Source organism: Cherax quadricarinatus, chromosome 53 (assembly GCF_038502225.1).
Source record: "Cherax quadricarinatus isolate ZL_2023a chromosome 53, ASM3850222v1, whole genome shotgun sequence".
NCBI classification, from domain to species: Eukaryota; Metazoa; Arthropoda; class Malacostraca; order Decapoda; family Parastacidae; genus Cherax; species Cherax quadricarinatus.
The window spans coordinates 19,410,287-19,423,845 of record NC_091344.1 but is presented as its reverse complement, the minus strand read 5'-3'; the positions used below and the strand labels follow the sequence as shown (position 1 = coordinate 19,423,845).

The following is a 13,559-nucleotide window of genomic DNA, read 5'->3' as shown; positions in this document are numbered from 1 at the left end:
TTTCCACTGTGGTCCTTCAATCTTGTCCCCCAGGATGCGACCCACACCAGTCGGCTAACACCCAGGTACCTACTTGCTGCTAGGTGAAAAGGGACAGCATGTGTAAGGATACATGTCCAACGTTTCCACCTGTGTCGGGAATCGAACCCTGGACACTCCGTGTGTGAAGCAAGAGCGTAGTTCTTATGCATTCTCCATACCTCCCTAACGGACCACAGACCACCTACAGACCAGTGTCTGGTCTGTGAGGATAGACGTCTGCACCATTGGCTAGGGAGGCACCCAGCGTACCATGAGTAAATATGCCAGTTACCAACACTCAGGGTATATACACAGAGGTGTATATCAGAGTATACGGTATATACTGGGAGTTTACCTTAATCCCCACTGTTAGGGAGTCGAGTATTCTTATCTGGTAGTGTACGAATAACATGGAGCCTTGCAGACACTGGCTTTCTTGAGTTATCCTGGGTGGCTAACTCTCTGGGTTAAAAATCCGAACAAATCTTATCGTGCATCTCGGCAGTAAAGATTTTATTCTGATATTAGCCTCGTGCGTTGACCCAGAATAACCCATTAAAGCCACTGTGACTATTTTTCATAGAGGTTCTTTGATCCTCTTCTTTACCCTAGTTGATCAGGCCCTGATCCACCTGGAGGCCTGGTCAAGGGCTGGACCGCGGGGGCGCTGACCCCCGGAACACCCATCAGGTAGACTTCAGATACCCACAACAGTCACTTAACACCCAGGTACCTACTTACTGCTAGGTGAACAGGGGCAGCAGGTATAAGGCAACATGCACAACGTCTCCACTCGTCCCGGGATCGAATTCTGATCCTTCAGTTGTGAGCAAATGAGTTTCTGACCTAAACGTGTTTATTATTCTGAGTGACCCAGCTATGACCCTGAGGTCACTTGTAACCTCAACTCAGGCATTCAAATTACATAATTAACAACTTGTACAGTTAGTAATAATAATAGTCCCTCCATATCCATCCTGTGGATGGCAGTCACCCCATATCCATCCTGTGGATGGTAGTCATGCCATACCCATCCTGTGGAGGGTAGCCACCCCATACCCATCCTCCAAGGGAAGTGCTATGGTGCTTGTGAACGACTCTTGATCCACGGAACTGGATCTACACTCTCCTACCCCAAGCACTGTACGACTCCTACGGATTTACCGCTTCCCCATGAAACAAACCAGAGCTGATGGATAAAACGTTTGCAATACCTGAGAACCTTTGATAAGAACAGAGCCTTTCATAGTGGAGCCAATGTAGGGAGCAGAGCGGTGCAGCAGTAGCAGGCGTGGTCACATGCGGGAGGGGCTCTCTAGTGGAAGTAGGTTAGTCCCGTAAGTTGCAGACCCTTGTATTCTCTGACACAGCAACAGTGTGGATTCTTGGTGCAGATAGTATACGACAACTGCTAAAACTCTGGTCAGCCTTGTGTACCCAACTTACTTTCACCACCGTACCCTCCAAATTACTATTGCACCCTCCAGGTTACTAGTGTACCCACCAGGTTACTAGTGTACTCTCCAGGTTACTATCGTACCCTCCAGGTCACTATCGTACCCACCAGGCCACTAATGTACCCTCCAGGTTATTAGTGTACCATCCAGGCTACTAGTGTACCCTCCAGATTACTATCTTATTCACCAGGCCACTATCATACCCACCAGGCCACTATTGTACCCATCAGGCCACTATCGTACCCACCAGGCCACTATCGTACCCACCAGGCCACTATTGTACCCACCAAGCCACTATCGTACCCACCAGGCCACTATTGTACCCATCAGGCCACTATTATACCCACCAGGCCACTATTGTACCCATCAGGCCACTATTATACCCACCAGGCCACCCCGTCTCTGGGGAGATGGGGGTCATATAACATCTGGGGAGATGAAAGATAATCAGGTTTGATTCAGGAAAAACTCCTTGGATCAGGAGCCCTTCACTGGCAACACAGCATCCTTCTCCCGCCACTGGAAGGTACGGATGTAAGAATCCTTATTAACACTCATATATGATTCTTATTACGTAAGGATGGAGATGGCGGTCGTGCAATTGCAAATTCACGACTACATCTACTTGCAGTTGCCACACTGCCTGTTTGGTCTAAAACATTAGCTATGCATTTGTGTTTCCCTACCACAAGATAGTGAAATTTTCATTACATAATCGTGATGTTTGCAACAAAAGGCAGTAAATTGTTGTCCATTTGATTGCACAGATTACCGTAGGTCCCGTTAACCAGCAGACCTGGTCTGGGACTGGCCCGCGGGGGAGACGACCCCGGCAGTCACCTGCGGGGGAGACGACCCCGGCAGTCACCTGCGGGGGAGACGACCCCGGCAGTCACCTGCGGGGGAGACGACCCCGTCAGTCACGTGCGGGGGAGACGACCCCGGCTGTCACCTGCGGGGGAGACGACCCCGATAACCACCTACATGCCAATACAATTTGCATCGCACCGATTTCTCTCTCTTAATAGATACAGGCAATTATTACACTGCTTCCCACTGCGAATTAATGGAACAGAAGTGCAGTTATGTACACTGTTTTATATTATATTTGCGTGTAAGAACTGTGGTATGAGGCATCGTAGTGTCCACTGATCCACTTTTTAGAATTATTAAAATTTGTTAGGCGCTTTCTCTCGAAAAATTAATTGCATGCTAGTTTATAATGTTTTATCATGCAGAAAAATCGAAAGAAAATGGGAGCGTTACATGCTTTTACACCGACAAGTAAAACGTAATACGAAATAACACTGAAAATGAGATGCAAGATTCTTACACGAAAAATAAAGCTTGATTCTTATGTAAAAGAATGAGGGAAGCAAGTCTTACAGCAAAAAAATAACAATGGTGGAAAAGAAAAGTTGTCGGTGTAGAGGCGCGATACAAGAGAGAATGTGCACACCTGAGCAAGCCACGTAGTGTACACAATAGTACAGTGTTGGTGTACATGGTGATCATTACCTGTGAAACATAGCACACCTCTACATGACATACCCAGGTCGAGCGTCTCCACTTGAGCAGCAACTGTACAGGGCCAGGCAGCCACCAAGAACAAGTATCACTGGATTATTCCCTATCTTTCTCATCACCCTAATTCTCAATGCACAAATTTAATATTTAACCCACCTAGTTGTTGCTAAACAAAATTATTACAAAGTATAAAATATATGTTTTTTTCTAACAGAATTTATGGAAATTTAATGTCAATTTTGTAATTACATATGAAGCTCTACGTTTTGCGTTTATTTCATTCATGTAATTTATGTTATTTAATGAAATTTCAAATCAAATTTTACATATTTTATAATTTAAAAAAGTCAATGAGCAGAAAAATGTATTTTTGTACATTTTTCTAAATTACCAACTGAAGTTATTAATATATATATATATATATATATATATATATATATATATATATATATATATATATATATATATATATATATATATATATATATATATATAGATATATATATATATACACACAAACAAGGGATGGTTTGGTTAAGTTCACAATGAGATTACTGTAACTGCTGGAAATTAAGAACCACTACAGAAAGCTCGAGTAGAACACTGAGTCTAGGTATGTGGGAGCTGGGTCAAGTCTGTTATATATTTTATTTAGCGCCTCTTGCAATAATTTATACCATTACTTCTAATTACTAAGATTATTTATTTAATTTATTATTTTTTTTGTATAAAACGTTAAACTCATATGGGTTATTCAGCGAGACAAGCAGTTGAGGCTCGATCCTCCGTCCATTAGAAAATGGACAGGTGGTTGAGTTACCATCAGCGTCTAACTACCGCTATACTGGTTCTGCATGATGGTCCCGGGAAGCTTTACACTAATAGGGGTCATACAGAGCCTAGGGAATGGTAAGCAATCAGGTTTGATCCAAGGAAGGGGAGGATAACTCCAATTCCTTGAATTAAGAACCGTTTACAAGGCCGTTAAGAGGCCTTGAAGAACCTTCAATACCGGCAAATGTGGCTCTTTTCTATTGATTAATTTAGACGTTCAGTACTGGTCATGTTAGGCCTAACTGCAAGCTAATATAACAGTAAAATAAGCTATAATGTACTCTACTTGAAGGGTCAAACTCAGTAGCAATAGTCGACTATTTAACAACAGGGTGACTCGGATGGTGTCGCGTCTGGCCGCACGATTGTCGGACTTGGCAGATCTGAGCGACTATTAGAGGTAATATATACTGGTTAAATCCATTAAGAAATCGCCGCCAGGGAAATCCTAAGTACTCGTACATATCGGAAGATATAACCAACTTGTAAATACTTAAAAAAAATACAGGTTTAAATCACGTATGACCTTAGTCATTATTTACAACTATAAGGTTAATTTACCCGTCCCCTCTTTCCCCTCCTCAAGAAACTTATACACTACTAGTAAATTCTACTTAAAGAAGAATATGCAGAAGACTCTAAGACAAAAATGTGAAGTTGACTTACCCAACTCATCACTGTCATTCTCTAAGGCAGCATTAATGAAGAGAGAAAAACAATACGTTAAACATAGTTGTAATAATTACTGAGGTCCAGTAAGACGAATATTGCAATATTGATCTTGGTGATGTAATTAAAATATCAATCAATTGTATTATCCTGGATTTAATAAAAATTCGAGAAGACTAATGTTATACGTACACTGTACGTACTGTACGTACACTGTATATACTGTACGTACACTGTATATACGTACTGTACTTACACTGTATAAACTGTACGTACACTGTATATACTGTACGTACACTGTATATACGTACTGTACTTACACTGTATAAACTGTACGTACACTATACATACTGTACTTACAGTATAAAAACTGAAGATATTATGTATATACCTACACTATGTATTATATGTACAATGTATATTATACGCAGTGTACAAATCTTAGGTTGTATAATTAAGAAAATCAGCAACAAAATTCATCCACTCGTACTTGAATTTTAAGTCTGCATAAATACATACGTATAAACACATATAATAAGCTTGTGTGTATTTCTCGTAGGAATCTATGACAAACAACGAAGAGAAACACTAAAGATGAGTCAAACATCTTCGTTTAGTTTCCAAACATCTTCATCTATCATCCAAACGTCTTCGTCTATCATCCAAACATCTTCATCTATCATCCAAACGTCTTCATCTATCATCCAAACATCTTCATCTATCATCCAAACATCTTCATCTATCATCCAAACGTCTTCATCTATCATCCAAACGTCTTCATTTATCATCCAAACGTCTTCATCTATCATCCAAACGTCTTCATCTATCATCCAAACGTCTTCATCTATCATCCAAACGTCTTCATCTATCATCCAAACGTCTTCATCTATCATCCAAACGTCTTCATTTATCATCCAAACGTCTTCATTTATCATCCAAACGTCTTCATCTATCATCCAAACATCTTCATCTATCATCCAAACGTCTTCATTTATCATCCAAACGTCTTCATCTATCATCCAAACGTCTTCATTTATCATCCAAACGTCTTCATCTATCATCCAAACGTCTTCATCTATCATCTATCATCCAACATCTTCATCTATCATCATCCAAACGTCTTCATCTATCATCCAAACGTCTTCATCTTATCAAACGTCCAAACGTCTTCATCTATCATCCAAACGTCTTCATCTATCATCCAAACATCTTCATCTATCATCCAAACATCTTCATCTATCATCCAAACATCTTCATCTATCATCCAAACGTCTTCATCTATCATCCAAACATCTTCATCTATCATCCAAACGTCTTCATCTATCATCCAAACATCTTCATCTATCATCCAAACGTCTTCATCTATCATCCAAACATCTTCATCTATCATCCAAACATCTTCATCTATCATCCAAACGTCTTCATCTATCATCCAAACGTCTTCGTCTATCATCCAAACATCTTCATCTATCATCCAAATGTCTCCGTCTATCATCCAAACGTCTTCATCTATCATCCAAACGTCTTCGTCTATCATCCAAACATCTTCATCTATCATCCAAACGTCTTCATCTATCATCCAAACGTCTTCATCTATCATCCAAACGTCTTCATCTATCATCCAAACGTCTTCGTCTATCATCCAAACGTCTTCATCTATCATCCAAACGTCTTCGTCTATCATCCAAACGTCTTCATCTATCATCCAAACGTCTTCGTCTATCATCCAAACGTCTTCATCTATCATCCAAACGTCTTCGTCTATCATCCAAACGTCTTCATCTATCATCCAAACGTCTTCGTCTATCATCCAAACGTCTTCATCTATCATCCAAACATCTTCATCTATCATCCAAACATCTTCATCTATCATCCAAACATCTTCATCTATCATCCAAATATCTTCATCTATCATCCAAACGTCTTCATCTATCATCCAAACATCTTCATCTATCATCCAAATATCTTCATCTATCATCCAAACATCTTCATCTATCATCCAAACATCTTCATTTATCATCCAAACATCTTCATCTATCATCCAAATATCTTCATCTATCATCCAAACGTCTTCATCTATCATCCAAACATCTTCATCTATCATCCAAACGTCTTCATCTATCATCCAAACGTCTTCATCTATCATCCAAACATCTTCAGATATCATCCAAACGTCTTCGTCTATCATCCAAACACCTTCATCTATCATCCAAACGTCTTCATCTATCATCCAAACGTCTTCATCTATCATCCAAACGTCTTCGTCTATCATCCAAACACCTTCATCTATCATCCAAACGTCTTCATCTATCATCCAAACGTCTTCATCTATCATCCAAACGTCTTCATCTATCATCCAAAGATTTTCATCTATCATCCAAACATCTTCATCTATCATCCAAACGTCTTCATCTATCATCCAAACGTCTTCATCTATCATCCAAACGTCTTCATCTATCATCCAAACGTCTTCATCTATCATCCAAACGTCTTCATCTATCATCCAAACATCTTCATCTATCATCCAAACGTCTTCGTCTATCATCAAAACATCGTCATCTATCATCAACACATCTATCATCTCAATGTTTCAGACTATCAAACTCCAACATCAGCGCCCCAACAATCAAGAACGATCACCACCACAATACCTGGTTTATATACTTCTATCTTTATATCACAACAGAAATGTTCTATTTAAACAACGTCATCAAATTCAAAATACATCTAAAAGCTGCAAATAACCCAAAGAATTTCACAATCTCTAACCTAACATTTATACTAACTTAAAGTTACATACTCTCGAGTAAAATAAATTATTGTGTGAATAAGCAAATGGTCAGTCACGTACTGATGCCACAACTTGCTGCTGGGTATAGCCTCGTTCTTTAATGAAACTCTACTTGTTTTTCTTCCTCTCTTTTCTCCCATCCTTGTTCTTGTATTATATAAATATACTGGTTATAATGATAACTATAAGTTTTAAAGGGGGTGGACTGGTAAGCCAGCAGAAGGCCTCGGTCAGATGACCAACAGTTCCTCCAGCAATGGGTCATCACATGACTAAGATCTGCGTCAGGAAACACTAATCCTGTTTCCTGACAACCCTTATACCTATCTCTGAATGGTCCAAGTTGGACCCAAAATGTCGTCAATTAGCTTTTCTCTCTCTCTCTCTCTCTCTCTCTCTCTCTCTCTCTCTCTCTCTCTCTCTCTCTCTCTCTCTCTCTCTCTCTCTCTCTCTCATGTGCGGGTTATTTGTCTATTGTTCCAGTCACGGTATTGAGGGTGTTCCGGGGGTCAACGCCCCCACGGCCCGGTCATTGACCAGGACTCGTGAGTTCAGTTTACACTTCAGCCTAACATTATTACACAGGAACTTAGAAATGACAAGACACTAATAATCTCTTTCAAATGTTGCTGTAATAAAAATCGTGAAATCCTTGTAGTGGTGTGTCATCATAATGAAACTGCAAGCTAAACCCGCAGGGGCAAGCGTTACATAATGTTTTATTGCTATGTTTGTGTTACATAACATTTCATAACTTCTTTTCAACACAGTTTTATATCCACCCAGATATTTTCCATATTCACAGTGATAACCATAAACACTGATTCACCATCCTTGATAACCATAAACACTGATTCACCATCCTTGATAACCATTAACACTGATTCACCATCCTTGATAACCATAAACACTGATTCACCATCCTTGATAACCATTAACACTGATTCACCATCCTTGATAACCATTAACACTGATTCACCATCCTTGATAACCATTAACACTGATTCACCATCCTTGATAACCATTAACACTGATTCACCATCCTTGATAACCATTAACACTGATTCACCATCCTTGATAACCATAAACACTGATTCACCATCCTTGATAACCATTAACACTGATTCACCATCCTTGATAACCATTAACACTGATTCACCATCCTTGATAACCATTAACACTGATTCACCATCCTTGATAACCATTAAACACTGATTCACCATCCTTGATAACCATTAACACTGATTCACCATCCTTGATAACCATTAACACTGATTCACCATCCTTGATAACCATTAACACTGATTCACCATCCTTGATAACCATTAACACTGATTCACCATCCTTGATAACCATTAACACTGATTCACCATCCTTGATAACCATTAACTGATTCACCATCCTTGATAACCATTAACACTGATTCACCATCCTTGATAACCATTAACACTGATTCACCATCCTTGATAACCATTAACACTGATTCACCATCCTTGATAACCATTAACACTGATTCACCATCCTTGATAACCATTAACACTGATTCACCATCCTTGATAACCATTAACACTGATCACCATCCTTGATAACCATTAACACTGATTCACCATCCTTGATAACCATTAACACTGATTCACCATCCTTGATAACCATTAACACTGATTCACCATCCTTGATAACCATTAACACTGATTCACCATCCTTGATAACCATTAACACTGATTCACCATCCTTGATAACCATTAACACTGATTCACCATCCTTGATAACCATAAACACTGATTCACCATCCTTGATAACCATTAACACTGATTCACCATCCTTGATAACCATTAACACTGATTCACCATCCTTGATAACCATTAACACTGACTCACCATCCTTGATAACCATTAACACTGATTCACCATCCTTGATAACCATTAACACTGATTCACCATCCTTGATAACCATTAACACTGATTCACCATCCTTGATAAGCATTAACACTGATTCACCATCCTTGATAACCATTAACACTGATTCACCATCCTTGATAACCATTAACACTGATTCACCATCCTTGATAAGCATTAACACTGATTCACCATCCTTGATAACCATTAACACTGATTCACCATCCTTGATAACCATTAACACTGATTCACCATCCTTGATAACCATTAACACTGATTCACCATCCTTGATAACCATTAACACTGATTCACCATCCTTGATAACCATTAACACTGATTCACCATCCTTGATAAGCATTAACACTGATTCACCATCCTTGATAACCATTAACACTGATTCACCATCCTTGATAACCATTAACACTGATTCACCATCCTTGATAACCATTAACACTGATTCACCATCCTTGATAACCATTAACACTGATTCACCATCCTTGATAACCATTAACACTGATTCACCATCCTTGATAACCATTAACACTGATTCACCATCCTTGATAAGCATTAACACTGATTCACCATCCTTGATAACCATAAACACTGATTCACCATCCTTGATAACCATTAACACTGATTCACCATCCTTGATAACCATTAACACTGATTCACCATCCTTGATAACCATTAACACTGATTCACCATCCTTGATAACCATTAACACAGATTCACCATCCTTGATAACCATTAACACTGATTCACCATCCTTGATAACCATTAACACTGATTCACCATCCTTGATAACCATTAACACTGATTCACCATCCTTGATAACCATTAACACTGATTCACCATCCTTGATAACCATTAACACTGATTCACCATCCTTGATAACCATTAACACTGATTCACCATCCTTGATAACCATTAACACTGATTCACCATCCTTGATAACCATTAACACTGATTCACCATCCTTGATAACCATTAACAGATTCACCATCCTTGATAACCATTAACACTGATTCACCATCCTTGATAACCATTAACACTGATTCACCATCCTTGATAACCATTAACACTGATTCACCATCCTTGATAACCATTAACACTGATTCACCATCCTTGATAACCATTAACACTGATTCACCATCCTTGATAACCATTAACACTGATTCACCATCCTTGATAACCATTAACACTGATTCACCATCCTTGATAACCATTAACACTGATTCACCATCCTTGGTAACCATTAACACTGATTCATCATCCTTGATAACCATTAACACTGATTCACCATCCTTGATAACCATTAACACTGATTCACCATCCTTGATAACCATTAACACTGATTCATCATCCTTGATAACCATTAACACTGATTCACCATCCTTGATAACCATTAACACTGATTCACCATCCTTGATAACCATTAACACTGATTCACCATCCTTGATAACCATTAACACTGATTCACCATCCTTGGTAACCATTAACACTGATTCACCATCCTTGATAACCATTAACACTGATTCACCATCCTTGATAACCATTAACACTGATTCACCATCCTTGATAACCATTAACACTGATTCACCATCCTTGATAACCATTAACACTGATTCACCATCCTTGATAACCATTAACACTGATTCACCATCCTTGATAACCATTAACACTGATTCACCATCCTTGATAACCATTAACACTGATTCACCATCCTTGATAACCATTAACACTGATTCACCATCCTTGATAACCATTAACACTGATTCACCATCCTTGATAACCATTAACACTGATTCACCATCCTTGACAAGATGAATAAATGTATTCATTGTGATAATGAAAGTAATAAAAATAAATATTCTATTACTACTGTTATAGTTATGCTATTACACTAGTTCTACTACTACTAATGTTCTATTACTACTACTATTACAACTACTATTACTGTTACTGCCATTACTACAGCTGCTACTACTACTGTTACTCTATTACTGTCAGTACTACTATTACTACTGCTGTTACTATAACTATTACTACAACTACTACTATTACAACTATTACTACGACTACTAATACTACTACTACTACTACTAATAATAATAATATCGCTCATGTTATGTTATGGCGTCTTGGGTGTTGGATAATTTGTGTTGTAATGCTGACTCGTATAATTTAGCTTTTTTCGTATGATTTGTGGGAATTTTTTAACGAGGGAGAGCGTTAAGACTTGCCCAGGAACCCGCTACCAACATTAAAACCAAAGCTCTTGGGGCAGGAGCCGGAATGGTTATTAAACCTAACACACTAGGTTTTTTAACCTAACTAGGCTTTAACTCTACCAAACTAGGTTTAAACCTTACACTTATACTAACAAACTAGGCTTTAAGCCTAGCAAAATAGACTAAACCTAATAAATAGGCTTTAAACCTAACAAACTAGGCTTTAAACCTTACATTATGGTTATAGTCCAAATAACTAGGCATTAAACCAAACAATTAATAATTTCTTTAATGCCTGTTTGTTAGGTTTAAAGCCAATCGACTGCACGATGGCCATCAAGGCTAAAAATCACCTCTAATTTGTATTCACAATGAGATATACATCAGTCACTGAGATATATTCCTTTCGATGTATATAGCGTAATATATTCACAAGATATATATACAATGTGATGTACTGTGTATATACAGGTGTGATGGAGGTGTGGATGTGCGGGTGTATATGGTGTTACGGGCGTGCTGTGTCACATTACATGGTGTGGGCGGGTGTGGGCGGGTGTGGGCGGGTGTGGGCGGATGTGGGCGGATGTTGGCGGATGTGGGTGGGAAAGAGCTACAGTTACAACAAATAAACTCAATTATCTTGAAGATTCTTTTATGTGGGTTATCCCCCTCACTCACCCCTCACCCAGCACTTACACCCCTTCCCCTACCCTCACTCACCCCTCACCCAACACTTATACCCCTTCCCCTACCCTCACTCACCCCTCACCCAACACTTATACCCCTTCCCCTACCCTCACTCACCCCTCACCCAACACTTACACCCCTTCCCCTACCCTCACTCACCCCTCACCCAACACTTATACCCCTTCCCCTACCCTTACTCACCCCTCACCCAACACTTATACCCCTTCCCCTACCCTCACTCACCCCTCACCCAACACTTATACCCCTTCCCCTACCCTCACTCACCCCTCACCCAACACTTACACCCCTTCCCCTACCCTTACTCACCCCTCACCCAACACTTATACCCCTTCCCCTACCCTCACTCACCCCTCACCCAACACTTATACCCCTTCCCCTACCCTCTCTCACCCCTCACCCAAGACTTATTCCGCTTCCCCTACCCTTACTCACCCCTCACCCAACACTTATACCCCTTCCCCTACCCTCACTCACCCCTCACCCAACACTTATACCCCTTCCCCTACCCTCACTCACCCCTCACCCAACACTTATACCCCTTCCCCTACCCTCACTCACCCCTCACCCAACACTTATACCCCTTCCCCTACCCTCACCCCTCACCCAGCACTTACACCCCTTCCCCTACCCTCACTCACCCCTCACCCAGCACTTACACCCCTTCCCCTACCCTCACTCACCCCTCACCCAGCACTTACACCCCTTCCCCTACCCTCACTCACCCCTCACCCAGCACTTACACCCCTTCCCCTACCCTCACTCCCCCTCACCCAGCACTTACACCCCTTCCCCTACCCTCACTCACCCCTCACCCAACACTTACACCCCTTCCCCTACCCTCACTCCCCCCTCACCCAACACTTACACCCCTTCCCCTACCCTCACTCACCCCTCACCCAACACTTACACCCCTTCCCCTACCCTCACTCCCTCACCCAGCACTTACACCCCTTCCTCTACCCTCACTCACCCCTCACCCAGCACTTACACCCCTTCCCCTACCCTCACTCACCCCTCACCCAGCACTTACACCCCTTCCCCTACCCTCACCCCTCACCCAACACTTACACCCCTTCCCCTACCCTCACTCTCCCCCCCTCACCCAACACTTACACCCCTTCCCCTACCCTCACTCACCCCCTCACCCAACACTTACACCCCTTCCCCTACCCTCACTCACCCCTCACCTAACACTTACACCCCTTCCCCTACCCTCACTCACCCCTCACCCACCACTTACACCCCTTCCCCTACCCTCACTCACCCCCTCACCCAACACTTACACCCCTTCCCCTACCCTCACTCACCCCCACACCCAACACTTACACCCCTTCCCCTACCCTCACTCACCCCCTCACCCAACACTTACACCCCTTCCCCTACCCTCACTCACCCCCTAACCCAACACTTACACCCCTTCCCC

At 41.0% G+C, this 13,559-nt stretch overlaps 1 protein-coding gene across 9 annotated transcripts in view; it reads right to left on the bottom strand.

The window, feature by feature from the left end:
• The window catches only part of LOC128692341 (actin-binding LIM protein 2), a 510,921-nt gene that overhangs the window by 264,208 nt on the left and 233,154 nt on the right, over nt 1-13,559 (bottom strand). The window contains exons 2-3 of one of the 9 annotated variants that reach the window (XM_070096400.1): nt 4,506-4,526; nt 2,997-3,059 (exon numbers count right to left, since the gene is read on the bottom strand). The exons of the other annotated variants lie outside the window; for them this stretch is intronic. Of the exons in view, the coding sequence (XP_069952501.1) occupies nt 2,997-3,059; nt 4,506-4,526 (84 nt within the window). The remainder of the gene's footprint in view (nt 1-2,996; nt 3,060-4,505; nt 4,527-13,559) is intronic. 9 annotated transcript variants of the gene reach the window in all.